Raw genomic sequence first — 23,739 nt, forward strand, 5'->3', positions numbered from 1 at the left:
TCATAAACAGTATGTTTGTATTGTTAGGTTCTGGGAATAATAACTTTAAATTTGATATACTTCTATTAGAAAATAAGAAAATTATTTTTCTGTGTAAAAGAAATTAGTCTGTTCCAACAGTAATTGGTTTCAGAAATAGCCTTCAGTTACCATGGAACATTTATAAAAATACAAATATTTCAGATACATTTAAAAGTAATTGGGCAATTGAAAGAAATTTGTTTTTGTAATTGTTTGTACAACAGAATAAAACAATGTATCAAAATTAACAATTATATCATTACCATGCATGTTTTGTGATTATTTTTTTCAGTCTTTTTGGGTTTGAATTTCTTTTACATTCATAACTTAACTGCATTCTCATCGCCTGCTTGTTATTTTGTATTATGTTATGTCATACTAGGTAATGTAAAATGCATACATATTGTTGAATAAATCAAAATTTTGAAGAAAAAAAAACAAGAAAAAAAAAGAATTATAATATTATTCGTTTCGCTTACTTTTAATATTGCTAATACATATTCTGACTTTTAAAACCCTTCCCGCTCGATAATGCAAAACATATTATCAAATTTGCACGGCCGTATCCATAGCATTACACGTTCATTGCCATTATCCTCTTATTTCATGTTTAGCTTTTATTAACCAACTGTTAAACCACAATAATCGGAAGTGTTTTCAGTGGTGTTGTCCTCTTTTGGTCAGGTGGGTAACGTGTAGATGAAGACGACTTGGTATAAAAATTGCGACTGAATAAAGTTATGAACCCACTCAATAATCAGTTAACGTTTGTATGTATTATGTCGCGTGTTCTAACGAAGCGAATGTTCGCATTTAGGCATGTTATTCAACCTATTAATATTAATGTTATTAATAATAACCCCTGTTCTGGTGATTATCGTTGACTATATACATGTCATAATTAGTTGTTCTTTTCTCAAACATCGCATTTTAAGTGCCAAAATTGCAAATTGAGATATTAATTAACCTGTCTTCAGCGAAGGAAGCTGCTAATAGCAGCGTAATGTGTTTTAAAACAGACACATTGAGTCCTCAAGTAAATAACTGCTCCTAGGTGTTTTCAAAACTTCGCAGTTTTAGGAAAGCTGTGCAATCCCTAAGGGAATAAGCCACATAATTCTCAGGTGGATTTTGTTTTAATCTGGCGTTATAATCACAAGCGTTTTAGAATTCTAATGTCATATTGTATTCATACACAGCGTCTGAGGAATTAACACAGACAGTAGTTAAGCCAAATGTTAACTCTCTTACATAAATGTTTATATATTTTTCTGAGTTAAAAATAGTAAAAAAAAACAAATGCTGTCGTTGATGGTCAAAAGTAAGACCTTTCGTAGCATCATTTTAATTAATTTAAACACAATAATGCATTCGTCGTTTTAAATTACTGGTAACTAAAATTGTAGGTTTTGAGTTCTTCAGCGGTATTAATTTGTATCTTTTTGTATTCATTTGACAATTGTATTTATTTTGGCATTCATTTGACCATTTTTATTCTTTTGCATTCATTTGATCATTTGCATCGATTTAGATTCATTTGACAATTTATATCCTTTTGCATTCAGTTGACCAATTGTATTCTTTCACTTTTCATTAGAACATATATATCCTTTCATTTTCATTTGACCATTTGTCTATTTTTGCATTCATTTGAACAGTTGTATCCTTTTGCAATCATCTGACCATTTGTATTGTTTGTATTCATTTGATCATTTGTATTTTTTTTGCATTGATCTGAACATTTATATTTATTTTGTATCAATTTGATCATTTGTTTCATATTGCATTTATTTGAACGTTTGTATCCTTTTAGATTCATTTGAACATTTGTATCCTTTTGTATTCATTTGCCTTCTTTTTTCACCTTTATTATCCATTCGACCATTTGCGTTTTTCACGCGATATCGAGACAATCGTAGGACTAATACTTGACAATTGACGACAATATATACCCAAACTCAACCAATATCGACCAAAGACGAACAATAAGAGTTTCTGCCGTTTTGATTGGCTACTAAACTCGAAAAATACGGGATAAGACGAATGGCCGATTTTCATTGGCTGGCGGATCTCGTGCTAAGATTAAAATGTTGTAAATCATTTTAAAAGGAAGCCATTTTATTTTCCGTTTTACCGACTCTTTTGAAAATTGAATGCCTGGTTTAAAACATACTGTAATTACTAGCGTATTAAATCCTTCGACCACTTGGTACGGTTTGATATTTCAGCTATGTTTAACCTGATGGTGGATTTTATGACAATTTAATTTTTGGAATCCGATAAAATAGACGACGAAATATTCGGAACTAATGGCAAACGATTTCAATATTAATCACGAAAACATATGGTTTTAGACTGTACAGTACAACCGGCTTTATTCATAACTCTCTGCAATGTCACTAAAAAGGATGCATGTCAAAATCAGCAGTCTCGTCTAGAAAGCAGAAACCATGAATAAACAAGGGATATAAGCTTTAATAATAACTTTAGGTAAGGTGGTTTCATGATTTTAACCAAGATGGCGTAGCATACGTTATGGTTAATTAATAGAATACTAATCAATCTGATTTCATATTGGCCGAGATATTTGCTCTTAGTCAGCAGTATTTGCCTGAGCCCGAAGCTGACCTCGGGCAAATAACCTGGCCAATATGAAAGCATGTAATTAATAACATAATTGTATTCAGTAGACTTTTTACATCTTTTTGCATTCATTTGACCATTTGTATTTTTTTTTGTTTTTATTGAACCTTGACAGTTGATCTTTTGTCGTATGGTAATTTATAAATTGTGTTATACTATAAGATTTCTTTTTAATATTTCCAAAAAAATGACAGTTTTGTGTTTCCAGTGGACTGAAGGACTTAGCTCTTTGAAAGTTTGTTTATGAAAAGCTTAAATGTTTATAGACATTTTATTATCGCCATGCCGTCGATATCGTCGTAATCACTCATATCGTGCAAGGATAATATGAATTCGAGGGCTCAGCGTAAGCGTTATTCATTTATTCATATAGAGGTAAGTCAATTTTGCTCTTACACCATGAAATGATTACTATAACTTGGACACCAAGTCATATGCAGCAGGTATTATTACACTTGGTAAAAATTTATACTTACTACAGCTAAAAGGGTATTTACTTGTTGAATATATTTCAGTACATGCATGTTTAATCACGCGTGTAAATGCGGAATAAATTAAGGGACCTTTTCCAAATTATTTTATTTCTTATAATGCATTTCAGCAGACGGGGGCGCTGAAGGTGTGCGACTACAGTCATGTTACTTTTGTGCTTCTGAACTTCAAGAATATATCTGTCTCATTTATATTTCTCGCAGTGCAATAATACATACACTGATCAGATGACCTTGTTGTGATTGAAGAAATATGTCTAGCATGTTTAATTCCGATCATAACAACACGATGAATTCCGTATGCGGGAAAACATAATAGCGATTTAACTAATTTAAAACACTGGTTGTATCCATCATGTGCATAATATCGTCAATAAACATCGAATTATGCAATAACTTCTTGAATTATGCTTTCGCAGACAATTAATTATTCTATATTATCTCTGTGCACTTGGGAACAGCTAACGAACACCAATTTCTGTTAAAATTGTATTGAAGAGTGTCGTGTGTAAATGAAGTTATCTTCGTTTGTTTGGAAACTTGTATCATTACCAATGTCCCAAATGTGTCCTCTTCATTTGAATGCAAATAACAAATTGATTGGATTTATTGCAATACGATGTTTCCAATAAGCATAGTAATGCTGTTGTACCTCCATAAGGGTTTACTGAAATGCTTGTTCGATAATGTGTATATATTAGACCTCACTAAAACATCTAATGGTTAACACATTAATTATATACTCTTTGCTTGTCGCTCATATTGTTATTAGCTTTATTCAGCTCGAGTACGTTTTAGGAGTGAAACTTTAGTTCAATTCGAGAGGCCATGAAATATTACCAATGCCTGAGCACGAACCAGACAGTACTTGACAACATCACATCGCATGGCAATCATTTATGAATAAAAATATTGCTTACGGTTTTGACGAAGTGAATCTGATAGAGGAAATATGGTGCTTTGAAGGCTATACTGCAATTGATTGTCCGCACCGCAGTGCGATACTTTGTTAACACAAATATAAACTGTCATTTTTGTGTGTTAGTTGCATGTGTCTTTGTTTGTAGAAAGTTCCAGCAAAATGACAGTCGGAGAGATGATGGTATTGATATAAAATGTTAAGCACATAAGATTATTGCATAATCGAAGCAGTATTTCAAATACAGTGTGAAACATTGAACTTGTTTGATATACCGATATATGCTACTTATTAAAAGAACATAATCCGCTGTTCGAGCAACAGCGCAGTTCAAGAAGCCGTTTGTTTAACAGGAAGTACCCGTATGCAACCTATTGAATAAAAGAATTGAAACTTTAAGGAAACACCTAGCATTCAAACAAATAACCACGATCAATTATCAATGCAAGAAAAAGACAATCAAAAAAGGTCACATGTCAGCACAAATTGCATACGCATAGCATATCGCTTTCAATACGTATAAGACTGGTATGATAACCAATACATGTACATATAATTGTTGAAAACAGTACTTACTTGACAGTTTTCACAGCATAAAGGATATTTACGAGTAGGCACGATTAGAGGAGTTTTGGGAATTATTAGATCAGAACTTTGTCAAAGTCATGAACGTTGTTAACGTAGTTAATGCAATTGCTTGAAACTTGAAAACGTGGAATATCATAGCGCAATCAGTTGTCTCAATATTTGTAAAAAGTACCGCAGATCACCTGTTTGTCCATGAATTTTTAAAGTATTACGGTTTAAAAAATAATAACGGTCCAATGAACAACGTTAACAACAATGTTAACTTTTTCCATTTATTTCCAAGCTATTGTAATTTGCCACATGTCCATGCATGAGGAATCTCTATAGAATCATTCTTATTTTTAGCATTTTTAAAAATGATGTCACCGCTCCTGTCATATTTAAAAAGATGAATGACTCAGATTAGAGGTTTGATATTAAACCATTAATCTATGAATATAAACAAAATAATACTCACACATATATACTTCATGCTGTTTAGTTCGTGAGTAGAAATGTTACCATTTTGATTGCTTTTCAATCATCTCATTTATTGAACCTATCATTTAAATGCAATATATTAATATGAAACAACAAAATGTATGGAGTTAAAATAATTCATTCTTGTGTCATAAATGTAAAGCCTCTTTCTACTGCTTCCGAGTCAATATGTATAGATGATGGGCAACCGACGTCTACCATAAGGTAGGATGTATCGTAAATGGCGTTAAACTATAAAAACAAATCCAGGATAGAGAATTCAGGCTCAGTTCGTTTGGCGGAATGCATTGTTGAACATTTAAAACTTTGTTTCCAATTTCGTTTTCCAGGCGGTCTTTCGTGTTTTGAAATAACACGTCCACCTTCTTTCTGTTTCGCAAATTAGAATTTCAAGTACATTATGTATTCAATGTGTGTTCCATTCGTTAAAGACCGAGGCATTCAAGTGCCATTTAATGTTAAAAACAGGAATTACTCAAGACATATTATAACATGGATTCAATCTTATCTAAGTCTTAAAAAATAATGTGCTGGAAACTACAGAGACAAGCCAAAATAGTAAAAAGGATAAACCCCGTCAATTTTTAATCAAAATAGGGGCTCCATTGATCGCATAAACATGAACATGAATAAGCTTTGGCCTTTTAGTTTTACCAAATAACTATGTCCATAAACCGGATACGGAACAAGCGACATTTTGGGACGTATATATATTATAATTTCATTTTTACATACATCAGTTTAATTATTACGCAAATTACCAGAACATCAGTTGGTAATTAGTTCGAGCAAGGCAAAAGAAAGACCTGTTCCACAAACAACCTCATCAACTCTATACAGCGCTTCCGAACAACGTCATGGAAATCAATTCAAAATGATTTATTTGTAAATATATCAAAGACTTCGGTTCTCGAAATATACTTAAAAATTTGTAAAATATAGTTTTTAATACCAATAATTAAGAACAATTTCTCTATATCATAGCTAAGTAAAATGGTAGTCTAAAATTCCTGACTACGTACAGCAAAGCTAATTTCGATTACTTAAGTTCAGTAAGTTCCAAAAAGTTCTGGGATCACATCTAAGTCGTGTATATATAGGCAGCCCTTTGAAGAATGCTTGTATTTTCGTTTTGAGGATAATTTTCAGTTTAAACATATCTAAGCTTTTAGGCCGTTGACTTTAATAGCGAACATGTACTGAGTCCTGTTATCTTTGGAAGCGTTATAAGTATGTGTTTTGGGTTAGTCGTAATGTTTCAGCGTGCGACGTCATTTTTTCCATTATTGTATATGATGGATTGTTTCTTTAGTTTTCTCAATCTTATGCATACTTGCATGATATTTACCATTATCGCTTCAAATCTATTTTTGACTGTTGCAAAAAGTTTGAGGCTGTGCTAAAAACTAGTTTAAATCTCCAGTAAGACGGAAACCAAGGCGGTTCCCAACCATCCTTTTAAGTGCAAAGGCGACACCCAACCATCCTTGTGAAATCCCTAGTGTTTTACATTCTGTATGGCGTGTGTTGAGTGTGTGTGTGTTTTGTTAATCTGGTTTCCTGACTTTGGCCCCATTCTATTAAACGGGGATAATTTTAAACTTTTGACTACTGGACTTGTTCCTGTAGTTTTACATATAAATATTAACCTTTCTCTACAAAAATGCTCGAAACTATGTATTTTACGATTATTGTATGAATGTCCTTAAGCATTTCTGAATATCTGAATTTATAATGTCTGGCTGCCAGTGCAATGCACTGTTACCTAAATGTCTGATCATAGGAAGGGACCATAACATTAATACAGAATTATCTTGATAATAATATTTTTTTTCTTAAATGCATAAACAATGAAACATAACAAATTATCTTAGCTCAAGGAATTTGACCCAATCTGCCTTTGTAATATAATCACATTACACAAAAAAACGTTCACTTTCGTTTTAGTCATAACGTGATGAATTTAAATAATTTTAAAGAATAAATATCGTTTAAAATGTACATGACCATCTCTTTAAATGAATTTGGAGAATGCTACTTTAAATATTTCATAAAACATATCAGAAAACATACTTTATTTGCATGTACAAAGCACTTAGTGTTTACACACGTAGGTATTGCGCCCTCATCTGCGAATTAGTGTACTAGCCAGAGAGTCAAAAGGACGCCGTTTAAAGTAACGAGATCTCCAAAATGGGTGAATGTATCCTCGCTTCTGAAAGAGTTGAATGTCTGATTCTTTTTCTGGGCTATCGTCAGTTTCATCCTCCCGTTTACTAATTAATCCTGATGCAAGACTGTCAAAGTTGCCGTATCTATTCCCGTCCCACTTTTTACCAAGTAGGTTACTACCTAGTGCATCATCATACCGCTTAATAAGGCTACTTGCAAGAGAGTCAAAGGGACGCCGTTTTCCAAGAAGACTGCTGCCAACAGGGTCAAAATAACCAACGTATTGCCGTTTACCTACAATTCCATTTGCAAGAGAGTCAAAATACCTTCCATCATCACGTTTACCGACTAATCCACTGGCGAGCATGTCAAAATTCTGTCCGTCACCGAACCTCTTGTTAACCAGCCCGCTTGCCAGCATATCGAAATTTCGTCCGTCGCCGAACCTTTTTCCGACCAACCCGCTGGCCAACGTATCGAAATTCCGACCGTCGCCGAATCTCTTGTTAACCAGGCCGCTTGCCAGCATATCGAAATTTCGTCCGTCGCCGAATCTTTTCCCGACCAGCCCGCTGGCCAACGAATCAAAATTCCGTCCGTCGCCAAATCTCTTGTTAACCAGTCCGCTTGCAAGCATATCGAAATTTCGTCCGTCGCCGAATCTTTTCCCGACCAGCCCGCTGGCCAACGAATCAAAATTTCGTCCGTCGCCGAATCTCTTTCCTACCAGCCCGCTTGCCATCATATCGAAATTCCGCCCGTCGCCATATCTCTTGCTCACCAATCCACTTGCCAGCATGTCAAAATTCCGACCGTCACCAAATCTCTTTCCAACCAAACCGCTTGCGAGAGAATCAAACGTTCTGCCGTTATAATACCGCTTTGAAACAATTCCACTAGCAAGTGAATCGAATGGATCAAAGCGCCCTGTGTGGCTCCAGCGTTTGTCAAAGCTTTGTTCATCTGCGTCATCAGCATAGTATTCGTCAGGCATGGATTCATCAGAGCCTATATCACGTTCTGAACGGCTGAGCCTTAGATCGTCTGTTGCTTCATTTTGCTTATCATTTGACCCGAGCACATGACTGCAAAGGAGAAATTGTATTAATATCATCTAAACCAACCGTTAACAATAAATAACCTATATTTAAGGCTTGTCATTGAGGAATTCTAGATGCGTACAAAGTACAATTTGTTTGTTTCACAATGCGTTTTTATTATGAAATTACTCGTTGTCATGCTAAGAAAATCGCGTCGATGTAAACATGTATGTTCAATTCCACGGTGTTTAATGCGACTCAACTCAACTCACTTTAATTGTTATCACACATTCATTAGCATTTATCTATATGATATGAAAATGACAGAAACTGGTCACTTGTGCAAACAGATCATTTAAAACACGCGAGGTTTAACACGTCTCCGTTTCAACACCATAGAGGGCGTTTAAAAATTTATTCGGTTTGATTGCTTTTATTTTTGCTGACTACATTGGTTCGCATTTATATATTTCAAATTGAGCAAACTATGCAGCCTATACGTAAGAACGTAGTTATTGTGGAATATTTTACCTGATTATTAACGTTAAGACCAGGTAAATTAGACCGATCCAATGCTTCATCCTTCTGGCTTGCAAGGACAAATTTCGTTCCACACCTGAAGATAAAACAGAAGAATTATGCAACAAAATCAAACACAGTTCAAATATGAAAGCGGAAACTTTCTAGATAACATTGCGCTATTTTGTAGTTTTCAAAATATAGCGACAAATAATCAAGACCACGTTTTCCTACCCAGGATGCACTTAATATACAATGTTCATCCATTTTAAAAGCCGCGTTGGTAATTCAGTATCAACAAGAACAATTTTGAGGTTAGAAATTGCAAATTCCATGTATTAAATTTCATAAAATAAACTATATTAACGATATCTGAAGATGCAACATAACATTCTACACTTAAAATATCCTATATCTTGTCGATTCCATTTTAAAAATTATGACAATGTGAATGATAAGCGTGACCAGAACCATTAAACTAAAATTGCAACGACACCAGAAAGCCTCTGCTTGTTTATTTATCTCCAGGAGCCTGTCACTTCGCTCAAACTCCTTAGGGGTTATATACAAAATGTAACATGTTGCCGATTGATTTACACATATGATACACTATTGTTTTAAATTACACTTAACTATTACTTAACGACCTCTCACGATACATCGGTTTCAATCAATGTTGTTACCTGTCAAGATTTATAAATTCACTTACTAATCAACCACAAAAATACCTGATCAAGTGTTTCAATTTCTTTTCAAAGAGAAAAGATTTATAGTTTATTTGGAGTACCTGTGCATATCATTTACTTTTGTCCACATATGTCGAAGAGGCCATTCCGAAATAAATAATCTGAATTAATATTCTGAAGTTAGCATTCCAGTCAAAATCATAAGAGTGGATTTATTAACATTCAATAATCATATATACCAATATGTGATATGGTCATGTGTCCTGAAATTTCGTACAAATGGTGGCAAATGCAAACATTGTATGTTTTCACATTATATAGTTAGTAATACATATAAATAAACATTGTTTGTATAATGTATATCGATAGGCACCCTGATCTGTTCGACCTTCCATATCTGTTTTCAATTCACGTAATCTATCAAATCAAATCAGAGCAATTCAAATAAACGATGGCAAATTAAGGAGAGGCGTTAACTATCAAGGAAATGAATTAAAACACGTGTTCGTTAAAATGACGAATTCTTTACTTCGTAACCGGTTTCATTGAGACTTCCATAAACATACCGTGTACTAGAAGGGAGAAACATGTAAGTTTTAAAAAAGTTCTTGCATATCAGATGACTCGATGTCCGTCTGATAATATTAATAAAGTGTTTGTTTAGATGAAACTGTTAATCGCAGAATCTTAAAATGAACATTTTTCATTAATTAAAATTATTAAGAAAACATGGTTAGATTATTCAAATATTTCATATTAAGTAACTCGATTTGTGTCTGTTAATATTCATACAGTGTCAGATCAATCAACTTGTATATTTTATGAACTTTCTAGGCACATTTCTGTTATTGGTGTAATTTTCTGAGAAAATTAATCTCAATAAAAGATCAATTTCTTCAAAAACAAATGGAACCAACATACGCATGGTTAAAGTATGACTCCATTGTGTCTGTTTAAAAAGGTTCGATGTATTCATCCCGATAATTTGATATTCCATTGTCTGCGACTCGGGTTCCTTCATTCCGTTTACACCAAACTAGCTAGTAATCAAAGGAGCAGAGCGTGATAGTGTATCGCAGGTTTCCGACCATGATATTACTAGAACAGTAGAGCATTAATGTATGATCTGTATATTGAAAGAAATATAACTGTATGTTTAATACACGTTACACAATCAAAACGAGTGAACACAAGTATCAAACTGAAAAAATCCTGGGTATTTAACAATAATATGAAAAACATCTAAGATATATTATTACGATAAAATTGTTTATTAATCTTTAGAATAAAAAAAGAAAGATGCTTTGTGAATACAACCCCGGGAAAAATGTAATTTTGTCTTGATGTCGACAGATTTTTGTAAAATATCTAGAATATCAAGGCAATGATATAGGACAGACTTAAAATTCGTCCAGAATTCATTGCCCTTTGACATATGTTGGACCACATCTGTCTTGAAGCCTTTGTTATTGAGAAGCCCTTGTTCTCTTTGTAAGATGATAAAAAATCCATGATCATATTAGTGCCACACTTCCAGAGGCCCCAATGAAGTTCCTTTATTGATCAACCTATTTCAGCATCAACTATTGTGACTGACAAATTACATAAATCTGGATAAAAAAATTCTAAGGCATACACTGCTAACGCATAAAGACATTCTCACTTCTTGTATCAATATATGAATTTATTTAAGTCGGAAGACGCCAAGCAAATTCTTTAAAGGCAGGAGTAATTTGTGTACATACATGTATTAACATGCATCAATATACTAAAGCATAACAACTTTATTTTCAGGGATTTGCCTGCCTGCTAACAAACAGCTTTCTGAACAAATTTATGCTTATGTCGACAGTATAAGGTCAACTGACAAAACATCAGAACTCACTTGCTGCCATGAAACACGAATAAGAAATAATTCAATTTATATTATTTAATTTATTACTTAAAAACTGTATCGACCGCTTTTCATCGGGACAGTGTGTGTGACAAAATATTTTTTGCGTTTTTATTGTTTGTCTTTTTTTCATTATTCCATACCATTCAAGTAAAGTGTAAAAAATAGTTTGAATAGTTATTATAATAATTGTTTTCGTCATACTGTACACATAATACACTGACTTTCTATGCAATATGTAACTCTACATTGCTACATGGAAAGGATTTAGTTTAAGAAATTACATTGCTTGTTTTCCAATCCATTTCATCTTACTATTGCTGTACTGTAATTTTTGTATATATGAACTGATTAAAATATGATTAAACTTAATTTACTGCCAACAAATTAGACATTTAAGGTTAATAAAAGAAATCATTTGTATGTATTAACTTATTTATTATACAGATAAATAAATATTTGGTAGACTATTTTCATTCTCCTTAGTTGGATTTTTTGGTAAAACACCTGCTTTATTGTTAAAGCTTTGGAAACATTTTTGCAGTATTTGATTTTGTTTTTATTTATATAGTTTTAACAATCATTATTTTCCGTAAAAACTTAAAAATATGTGTTTCACACATATTTCGTCAAGGGTTCGTCAGGTAAATGTATCTGTTTATTTTTGAATTGCGAACTGTTAATTTCAGTTTATTGTGTGTGCATGACATACCTATCAGGTAAGTAAAATAGCACAGCAATCTGGAGAAACAAATTTAATGGCAAATTGTATTTCAATCATACAATATCATCCAGCCCTTAAGTGCGCCCGTATGATTGTCTTAAATATGCAGTGCTTTTAAGTTGGTACAAAGATTAAGGGGTAATCAGCCATGAAACCAGCCATAGATCTAAACGTTATTTACCTTCCTAGTTTAGTAGTCTAGATGTATTAATTCAGTAGCAATTCAGTAAGCTATTAAGACGCTACAGAAATGCTAGGCCCCACAGGAGGCATTAAACAACATTGTACCGCTATTTACTCTTGATTCTTTCACTGAATTTAAATGAATGGTGCAGAAGTAATTCACCTTTTAAAATGTTCTGTTCAAAGTCGGTGAATTGTTAAACATTATGAAACCCATTAAGAGGGGAAATGTGATAGGTCTTTGTAAAACAGATATATTTACAGCCATGTTAATTGAATGTTTATGCCAGCATTGTCATCACAGACGCTATGACATTTTTAGTATAAAGCTTGAGAATCGTAAACTATTAAATTGATAACACGACCTTGAGTGCGTACTGCCCACCATAAGACTATTTTTCTGTAATTTATTGTATTATATATTCATTGTATATGACACGTATCACATAGTTAATCGTTCGAATTCCTTATTGCAAGAACACTCTGCTGTCGTCATAATTACTATCATTGCGCGATGTTGAAATGAACTAAACAGAAACAGTATTGCGTCGTTAAAATTTAAATAAATCCGTTATATAACGTGTCGTGTATTAGATATAAATACAGATTTGTGCAGATATTGATAAAACTCGTGTATCTAAACTGGGCATCGACATCATTTCGCCCTTCAAATTCAGCGTCAAGCTGCATAAATCATTTTGCGACGAATTCATCATGTGATAAAAGTATTCATGGCAGGTTTTATTTATAAGAGATGACCTTGCGACCATTTTGTTAAGTTTTCTACTCTTTACATATATTAGAAACAAGAAAAACACCGAGTTAAAGTTGAGACTACATATTTACGTTTTTTAAATATCAAATAAAAAAAGATCAATAGTAATGATGTTAAGATTAAAAACAAACAAATGATCCAATTACCGTTATACAGAGGGTAAAAGCAACAAAAAAGTATAGACCAGTAACTGTTTGAGAGAGGGTTACAACAAACAAAAAGTCCAGTAACCGTTTTCGAGACGGTATCATATTTAATTATATAAACCCGATTATAGAACAATCATAAACAATTCATAATATGGTTCAAGTCTAATTAATAAACTCATAGTATGTGTATATGACCAAGTTTAATACATTAAAAGTCCACTTTCCGGGTTGCATATAAACATGTGTAAACTTAACCTGAGAATGACCCGGTCAAGTATGGAACTCAAAACAGTCTCAATAATGGCTCCAACTTACTTATCAATAGTATTGCAATTAACAAGAATTACTACAAAAGTATCGCCCATTACTATTCCAGTGTGATTTGCAATAACCGTAGTTGAACCACATCAAAGATTCTAGCAATTGATATCGCATGATACATTTCTTGTCTCATTATTATAACTTTATGTTATGTGGTCGTTACTTGTTGTAAATATTTACAGTCATTTTTCATGCTTTAGCAGTAGTAGATAGTATTTGTACATCCATTCCCTTTCTTAGATTAAGATTTCATAACTTTTAAAAGGTCAAAAATAAACGAAAATAAGCAAATTCTTGAACTGATTATGTCATTTTTTATTCAAATGACTGATTAAAATCTGCGTAAACAATGCTTTTGCGCTAACTGCAGATTCTGATGTACCAAGAACTACGGTATGACCTTTACAAATTATCAAGCACTCTGAAACGGAAAGAAATAGCACTTATCCCAATAATGAAGATGTAAGTCACCCCTGTAGAACTTGTTTGTGCATTAATGGTTAAAAAAGGAAACTTCGAGCAAAACTTTTTTAATTAAGCAATATATAGACAATGTAACAGGGCTCCTGTTTAATGTATGGCAAATCCAGCCGAATGAACATCTACGGTACATCTGTTTTCTCTGCATTTCTGCATTATTCAGTCATCTGACATATGAAAACATTAGAGATTATTATGAATTATGTAGTTGTTTTTTTTTTATTTATTTCCATTTCTCTTATTGTACCATTTTCAGAGAAACAATCAGTTTCATATAATGGTGTTTTGATTGTCTGTGAACACAAATAACTGTGTATGTATCGTTAAAAAATATCAATTCTTTAAAATGTGTTCATTATATAAATTGATCAGATTTGAAATTTGACAAATTGAAGAATTTCAGTTCCGCTCTATGTCAGGACTCAAGAAACAACCACATTTGTTTGATCTCTAAAAATTGATATGCCTTAAATATGGCACTTAGATATATACATATTGTTAATCTTAAGTACACTATTTATCAAAGCAGCCAAATGGATTCTTATTTGTCCTAATTCAGGGATAAGGTTTAATATATTGTCCCTCACTACCTGCATTATTTTCCTATAAAGTGTACATGCGTATAGTTGCTTATAGCGTTTAAGGCTAAAATGTACACAAATAAAAAGTGCTAAATAAGCTCAGCTACCTTTAGTGACCATTGTCTCTTTTCTTATTTGAATTGAAATCAGATTCACTCTATAAAAGCCTTATAAATTACATATTAAAACTTACTCCTACAATTTAGTTTCCACCAGATGTAAACAATAAACATGTTTTGGAAGGCAAGACAATAGCTAACTCTAGATATTGTAAATGTGTTAAGAGTACATGAGTACATTCATATTTCACTTATACAAATATATGTGTGTATATACCTGAATTTAACAAGGCAGTGTAAATAAATATAATTAAAGTTGTATTTATGTTAATCTGTAAACTGTTAACATGTTTCAATGTTGAATTCATGTTTCATTTTTTTATTCTTAAAAACATTGTGAAGGAAATAATGTCATAATCGAAGCAGTATATTTATATTCTATATTATCTTTACAAGCATTTGTTCACATTTAACATTTCAAACAGCTCCTAGATTATGTGCTATGTCACTTATTACAAACAATCTTATATTCTCACAGGAGGATGTTTACAGATGTAGAGACAGCGTTGCTTGGCTAAAAAGTCCATTAAGCATGTACAATAAATAATTTCTTTAATATTCATTGCAATGGCTCTTTTCGTGGAATTAATATCAGATACATTATTTAGTAATTGTTTGGTATGACAATTGGTATGATTTTCCTTCATATTTAAATGTTTTTGTCAGATCAAATATTAAAAAAATCGACAATTACTCCCCTTTGCTATATTCTTCTGTCTTTTTTTGATAAATTGTATTTTTTGTTCTGTGTTTCCATATTTTTAACGCGTTTGTGTACTTTATCAAATGAATGATATTAAAATCGAAATAAATAGGATAACTAAATTATAAGTAATACAATACTATGGTTTATGTTGGATATATATTTTAAATAAACCACATCCGGTATGTATCTCACGGAGCTGAACAGTCTTACGCTATTGGCTTATGCGTTTTGTTTTGGTAACAATTATTGATAGGGTAGAACATCTTGACTAATGTCAGCAGGGATTTTCAATATTCCGTCATGTATATATGGTTGTATAATGCAATTATTCTATAAAGCAATCTCATATTATATACATAGAGGCTTCAATCTAATAATGTATTTTCTACACCGCCATAAGATTTACGAGTGTTTCTTAATACACTCAGACCTTTTTACGCCAATATTTCTGTCACAAGGATGAACGTCATGACATATATGAAAGGACAGCGTGAGATTTGAAAATATCTAAAAAGGACATAGAGAAAATTGCAAATGAATATTTATTGACATCAATATTTATCTTTCACCCTATCTTCGTCACCCAGAATTGAGAATATACATATAATAAATGACGAAAATGCAGTTCATGCATGATTCTTGCACGTACGCTTTCTAACATGCACAAGGCACAATATATACAACAATTGATAAATTGTACAAATGAGAATAACCTTTGGTAAAAGTGACTAAAAAACTCTATTTGTTCTTAACGATTCATATGATATGAAAGATAAATGAAGGCTTTGCTATGAAAACTCCTATCATTTTTTGGAAGATACCCTTGGCATTATTTAGAACTTAATAAGTCAATCGAAAGCTATAATCTTGGAGCGTTATTTGATGTATAACCTTAGAATTGAAATCCATACTCAACTTAAGTTTTGTCCAATAGTAATTGAATGCTTCGTGTACTACCAAACCGAGCCGAACAGATACAAACAAAACTAAATAAATCACCTTGCATTTTTCAAATAGCAAATTAATTGTCAGAATGTATTTAATAGCTTAAATCGAACTAAACATTATTAGATTTAGGTAATTATGTCGAACCAATTGATTGCATTGAAGTTAAACAATTGACAAGTCGTCCCGAACGGTTTGTATTTTCCTAGATTATTGTTCAGCACTGGATTTGACATGATCATTCTGGGAAGAAATAGGTATCTTTAGCCAATGTCAGGTGGTGTTGAATGTGTTATAATTCTCATCCTTTGTCGGACACAGACTGTTGGTTGAATTGTTTGAAGATATGTCCTGCCTTGGAAGGATTTCACGTACTGAAGAATTTACAAAATAACACAGCACTCAGTATCGCAATATACAAATCAGTCCATTCGTCAAAGTTTATACACGATTGAATCCAAACTTTCGCATACATAATCGTCGAACATTTTAGATTAATTCTTACAGTAACCGGTATTGCCTGTCCTCTCCGGTTATTAAAATCTTAAGTACGTATTTATTTGAGACAAATTCAAATTTTGTTTTAAAATCGCTACAGTAGTAAAGATTGGAAATTTCATTGAAATGCCTAGCAGTCAGACAAAAAACCATGCACAATGATAGATTCTAAATATACACGAAACAAGAGATCAAAATGATCACAAAACAAGATAAAATACATAAGGATAACGTATGGTTTTCAAAACATCTTCATGCTTTTAAATAAAAATCACACAGCTACACATAAATCATGGAACTAATACCGACTTGAACCTAATTGCAACTTTAATGCAGCAATATTAAATAGCCCCAACACATTCAAACTCATTTACCCCGTGTCGCATGTTGATTTGTGGTTGTGCGTTTTAAGGAACACTTCATTCACCTTTTTTGTAAATGCGTAATTGTGTCTAAACGAGTGTTGTGCAAAGATTTTGTTCAGTCCAGCGTTATCTCATTCTAGACTCACAATGTGGGAAGACGTATTGTTAATGCATAACATTAGTACATCTAATGATTAACGGCTTGAAACGCTATGACAATGAAAGTATAGGAAATAGCGAAAAGTGTGCTTATGGCTAAAATCATTGGAATCATGGGCGAATACCGTTTCATAAAGCTGACATGCGGTTATAGGTAAACGTGTTTGTGACGAACATTTGCTATTAGGTTGCCCGCTTGTAATGTATCCGCTACGTTTCAACAGAGAAACAAAACAAAACAGTTTAAGTTTGTAAAGTAAGCCTTTTTGGTATTTGAGTATCAATCTAAATTGAGATGTTAAAATTGTGAAAAAGAGCGCTATATTTTCCTTGTGTTACGTTGGCAATAGTTTAATTATGAACGAATAACTTTAGAGGATTAAAATATTTTATTCTAAAACGTAGGGGTCTATTCAGTCATTACCCGTGCGCCAGTATGTTGAATTGTTTTCTAAATCTAGAATCAAATCAAAGCTTCTTTATATTCAATGTAATTTCACTCCATACAGTTAATATAACACTTTTAGATAATACGTGTTAACATATTTCAAAGCTAGTGCTGTTTGCATTATTTAACTGACTGCGTGTCCTTGACGGTAATATAAACTGTTGAGCAAAACTTTGGAATAGTGTCTCCGCTTATATCATGTTTCATTTCACGTTCAACTGCAAATAATAGCTTTCGATAAACAACCTTTTGCATGATATTATAAAAATAGCTAAAAATAGATACTGTCATGCTCTTCTCGTTGTTAGCGAATGGTTAAATGTATCGATTGTTGCTGTTTTATTTTTTACACAGAGCTTATCATCTCAATTATTTATTATTTCTATGGCCATTAAATAACTAAATTCCATTTTGTAATAGATAAAAATTGTTAGTATGAACTTCCGAAAATAATAATTGGATGCGATTCAGTCGCATACCCATTTATTGTACATGGCACTGTTAACTTGCACAGATGTAAAAATAATGACAATAGTAGCTTTACTTGTGAAACATTTAATACGCAACGTTTGTCTACCAGTGAATATCTCATTTTGTTGAATTTAGCAAATACATTGAGTTACTTCAGTTTCATACCTACTTCATTTAAGTATTATCAAGCTTTTATTGGCACTGTTATTCGACTTTATATGTCCTAAAGTTATCGTGTATGCACGATCTGAGTGTAAAAATATGTTTGTTGTATTGTATTGTTGTGTTAGTACATACCAACACTAATTTAGTGGTCTACATTATATGGTGAAATCTACCCTCTAACTGAGAGAGCCACTTCTTATATCTACCGATTAACCTCATTTATAGCAATAACGACTGTCTGCTGCGGTATCATAATAAATATTTGCCTTATCCTGCCTTCTCATTTGACAAAATATAACGTCGACCACTTGAGATAATGTTCGTATCATTAACATAAAAAAGTATAAATATAACAACACAGGACATGGATATTTGGTCCAGCGTGCGTAAGGAATAGCTTTACTTTAAATCTGTTTCCTATTTCGTATTCGAAATTTTAGAAAAAAGTTATTGTAAGTCAAATATCAGAGAACGGTTCCATAAACAATCTTAACACACTATAAGAACACACACGTTGCTTATACATAACTACAGTAGCCAACGCAACTTGGTTTGTGTCATGAAAACTCCAAATATGTAGGTGAAGATAGTATCAATCATGAAAACAATGACGATGTTGATTATGATGATCGTTATTAATCAGAGAAGAATGAAAGTAAGTATCAGTTTTATATAACATAAGTAATAAAAAAAAACAGAAAGAAAGAAAAAACCACGTGTAGAAAAGTTAAATTGGTTTTGAACCCTTAACGTGTGTCATCATATCTTGGAAACCTATTGCGCTGGTGTTTTATTTTTATATTTGACTGGTTGCTATTGTTATAAATTGAATTATGCATGCATTCAACTGGCAAAATAATTATAAAACAAATGGCAATCTAATCTATTTTATGATATATTATTTTACCTGCTCCCGTATGCTAGAGCTAGAAATAAATAAATAAAATTCAGCAGATATTAAACTGAATCGGTATGTTTTATCTGTTTTACATGCAACAGCCGATATAACTTGTTAACGTCTCTGCTTACGATAGTATTTCGTTAGGAAAACTTCAGTCCTTAGTTGACTCTGTGAAAAAGATTAAGAAATAACTTTACATTTACAGTTTTGCTTTTCCCAATAAATAATAAACTAAGAACAAAAAATAATTTATTATGAAACCGGTCCAAGAACCAAAAGCTTGTAAGTGCGAAACCAGCTGCCCAAAATAATTAACATAAATATTTAATGTGTCACACTAACAGTGTCTATATCATTAGCGATACACGAGCTAGTGTAAATATCAAACAGACATAACCAAAGCAAACCAATCAAGAGGAAAGAAATCGCGTCCTTTTCTATTATAGGAAGATTAACAGACAATAAATAACATGCAGTAAATATCCGCGAAATTACAGATATCTTTCCACAAACATGGCATTTGCGTGGAATTAACTCGTCTACAAATGATAAGAAACCAAATACAGCTTGCTGAATGCCTTTGACTTATGTGTTGTTTTTGGCTTACTGCCTGTAGTTTCACTTTGTATTTCAAGTATTATGTTGTTGTTGTTTTTAACTATTGTACAATATGTGTATATCTGCACACACTTGGAGTCACATGGGCGAAATATCTTTATATTACAGTAGTATTTTTTATTTAACATTTTAATGTGTTTTTCAGTTGCGTCTCGACTTAGTGTGCACGTGTGTGTAGAGAACGTCATTCCTATCAGCGCTACAAATGCTTACCAAATATCTTTTACAAAAACTTCCTTTTTGTCATAAACATGAAACTTCTTTCATACATATTTCATACCTTTTAAATGTCAACAAACCCATCATGGTAGAAGGTTAGGTTTTTGTTCACAGTTTATACCGAACTGCTAACGCACCTACTGTCGTCACCAACAGTTTGGCATAGCCATACGTCAGTCGTGGTTGATATCAGTATAAAACTCATACTTGTTTCATGATATTAAGTTGAATGTTATACGTTGCTGATTGTGAACAAAACTTAAAGATGCACTCTTACTCCAAAATAAGATTAACAATAATAAATAATATTGTTTTAATATTTCAAAAAAGATGAACAAATGTCGAGTTTAGTTTGAAACAAATGAACATAAAACATAGTATTTCCACCTTATGAGACTATAGTAGACCACCGTAAAACTTTTAGCATTCACCAATTATTTAATATTTTTGCGCTTTCTGCTATTAAACACAAGGTTACAGTCTTGTTATCAGCAATTAATATTTTCCATAAATGCATTATTTAGTTATTAAAAGTTTATCAGTCATAATTGATGTTTATTATATATTTGTATGCATTGATTTTGAATAAGAGTGCCACTTTAATGCTAGAAGGCTAGTTTGCAATTATTTTTCAAATGTGTGTAACTACTATAAAAATAATTGGAATTAAACATCTCTTTGGAATTGAACTTTTAATGTTTTATAGTTTATGCTATTATTATAAAATAGACACACTATCGGCAATTAAGTATGTTAAAAATAGTTAAGGCTTATTTAATTGAAGTCAACAAGATAAATATTTATTATCAAACTGTTCTTGTAGATAAATAAGGCAATTATACAAATGGAAACCAATATCAACCCCGTCAAGAAATAGTTCATAGAATGTCTACACAATATTTGATCAAATCAACAACAAACAGAATTATCAAACATCATACCGCAAGAAGAAAATGTCAAGACATGTGTTAGAATATATTAAATTTGAGCAATTGTCTCGAGTTTATTGTCTGTTTTAGAGTCGATCTATGGGGGACTGCCAATATGCACAACCTATGTAGTTTATTTTTGTTCAACGCATAAAATATCACCATTGTTATGTCTAAAATTTCTAAAGTCACTGTGACATGTTGTATGTATTAAATCTAATATGTTTAGAAAAAAAATAAACAGCACCAAACTGTTCTAAAAATCTTGTCTGATCCATTTACTTAAGTTTTTGTACTGGTTATTTTTCTATCAATTATTCAATATTGACACTGGATATATACTAGCATGTAAACGAGATTTAACAATAATAAAGCTATTACTTAATCGGTTCTTAGTAGAATATTATTACATTGCAGAGGAGAAATAACACATTCCTGATCTCATATAGGATGCTATTTAAAACAAATTGAGTTAAATTATTTAATTAATTTTAAATACATACAAGATATATAAGACAAACAAACAAAATTGTATTGGTCAACTCACCAGTCTGCCTCGCAAGTTTTTGAAATCCTTAAAGTATCAGAGCAAATCTTGCACTCTCCTGCTCTGATATTATTTAACTGTGATTATGTTCTCGTCCTTTGCTGGCTTTTAAGTTTTTCAAAAGTCACGTGACATTCAATCTCCATTCGAGGCAACGGAACAAAGAGCACTATGGTGACGAAATTGCGGGAATTCCTCTTTGCCGGAAATGATGTTAGGAACAGAACGTTAGCTTCAATCGGAAAGATTCTCCGTGTTTGATTTTCAAGCTGGTAATGAACGCAACAGATGGGAAGGCGAAGAGATATATTGGAAAATTTATTGGACTAGTTGATATTGTGAAACTATTACAGTGCCAGATGACAGGGTAGTCCAGCATAAGGAGACTGACAATGTATGTTTAGTCGTTTTAACTGCGAATGTTAATACGTCACAGTAAGCCTTATGTCAGATATTGGGAAGGAAATGTTTAAATAGCGTCAAACAAGAAAATATAAATGCCCTTCCTGCTTTCTTTATTTAATAACATTTCCAATATGTCAGTTTTAGAATTCCAGCATATTTAAAGATAAATATAGGAACTCTTCTCGAATGTAATTATAGCAAACCTAATTTTAGCGTATCATCACTCCATTTATCGAGTAAATACCCATTCTGTTCTAAAGAAGATTATATTTTATTTTATGAAATATGTGCCCTTAAATGTGAGATAGTTCCATTCTAACTGAAATCAACATTTCGTTTTGCCATACCACCGGAGAGTTTTAAACACAAACGGCGTCAAATTCCAATAATTTTTTTATAAAATAACATTATCACTGACTGTCAGCTCAGTGAATCCTTTCACGAATTATCAGGCCACCAATTTTTAGAAGTAGCTTATTTCAACAATACTTATATGCGACTTTGGTAAATAAGATATGGTTAATTGTCCTAATCATGAAGGTTATTGGTAATTAAAGTCTTATTACTCTTGAAGAAGTTAACAATACGTATTAATTAAAAGTTTTCTATTAAATTCAAGGGAAAGAAAAAAACTGAGCTTAGCTTAATCCTGTTATAAGGAATTCATGAATTGGGGACTGATGGCTAATATTGTTATCAACTCTCAATATTTACACTTTAACTACCATTTCTAAATGAACTGCCTTTCGGCAATTGTGTATATATTTCGATGAACGCAATATATTTGGATATGTTCGGATCGCGAATCATCGAAAACTAGGTTTATCTTTTTTTGTTTATATTGTGTCAGCAGGTCCTAAAAATTTAAATAAGTATATTAGAAATTCATGAGATGTTAAATGTAGTGCTGTCATTAGTGTTTCAATTGTACTCTTAAATTGTTTTGGAGTTGTTGATTTTTTCTGCGTTATTGTGACGTAATCTGTTTCTGGTTACGGTCGAGCCATTCTATTGACCGAATGGGTGAGAAATAATCACTTTCTGAATGAAATAATGAAATATTGGTGCAAATATAAGTAATGAACTGCGTCTTTGATGTCATTATATGAACGCAGTTGGGCTGGTTAGAGAACGCATGGAGTCCTTCACTCTTTAACCAACCCAACTGCGTTCATACCCCGATTATGACCTGAATCTCGCAATCATTCCTTAAATGATTCTAAAAAAACTTTCCGTTATTAATGCCTGTCATATCGTCATTGCATTAATTGAATCGTGAATCTTTTAATTCCGGGAGTAAAGGTATATTCAATAAGAACATAATCGTATAAGTTTGCAAAACAAGTCTGTTTACAAACTTTTTTATCATTTAAGATATCATCTTGAAAAGTTGCGCGTACTATGTTTGCACGGTAAATATGATTTCTTTTCAGTAAAACTTGTTTTAAGAAGTATGAACATTTTAATTTCAAAATATATTTCTCCAGTTGGCCGCCAATTGGATTTAAAGTTCCTCCACTCGGGATTTTGGCAAATTTAACTGGAGAATTTTCTAAATGAGCCGAAATTGGGGAAACA

At 32.3% G+C, this 23,739-nt stretch overlaps 1 protein-coding gene across 1 annotated transcript; it reads right to left on the reverse strand.

The window, feature by feature from the left end:
- Positions 1–7,030: 7,030 nt before the first annotated feature.
- On the reverse strand, positions 7,031–21,866 carry LOC128220631 (uncharacterized). The gene is made up of 3 exons (XM_052929105.1): positions 21,757–21,866; positions 8,886–8,970; positions 7,031–8,399 (listed from the first exon to the last, which is right to left on the reverse strand). The coding sequence occupies exons 2-3, from the start codon at positions 8,933–8,935 to the stop codon at positions 7,268–7,270; spliced, it is 1,182 nt and encodes a 393-aa protein (XP_052785065.1). The 5' UTR covers positions 8,936–8,970; positions 21,757–21,866; the 3' UTR covers positions 7,031–7,267.
- Between the last annotated feature and the right edge of the window lie 1,873 nt (positions 21,867–23,739).

The sequence above is a fragment of the Mya arenaria genome, chromosome 15 (genome assembly GCF_026914265.1).
Source record: "Mya arenaria isolate MELC-2E11 chromosome 15, ASM2691426v1".
Classification (NCBI taxonomy): Eukaryota; Metazoa; Mollusca; class Bivalvia; order Myida; family Myidae; genus Mya; species Mya arenaria.

What these genes read in the sequence shown, in the direction of transcription:
- LOC128220631 (XM_052929105.1), bottom strand. Translation starts at nt 8,935, where the DNA reads ATGAAGCATTGGATCGGTCTAATTTACCTGGTCTTAACGTTAATAATC. An exon ending in GTCTTAACGTTAATAATCAG is followed by an intron (nt 8,400 to 8,885) that starts GTAAAATATTCC and finishes TCTCCTTTGCAG; the next exon opens with TCATGTGCTCGGGTCAAATG.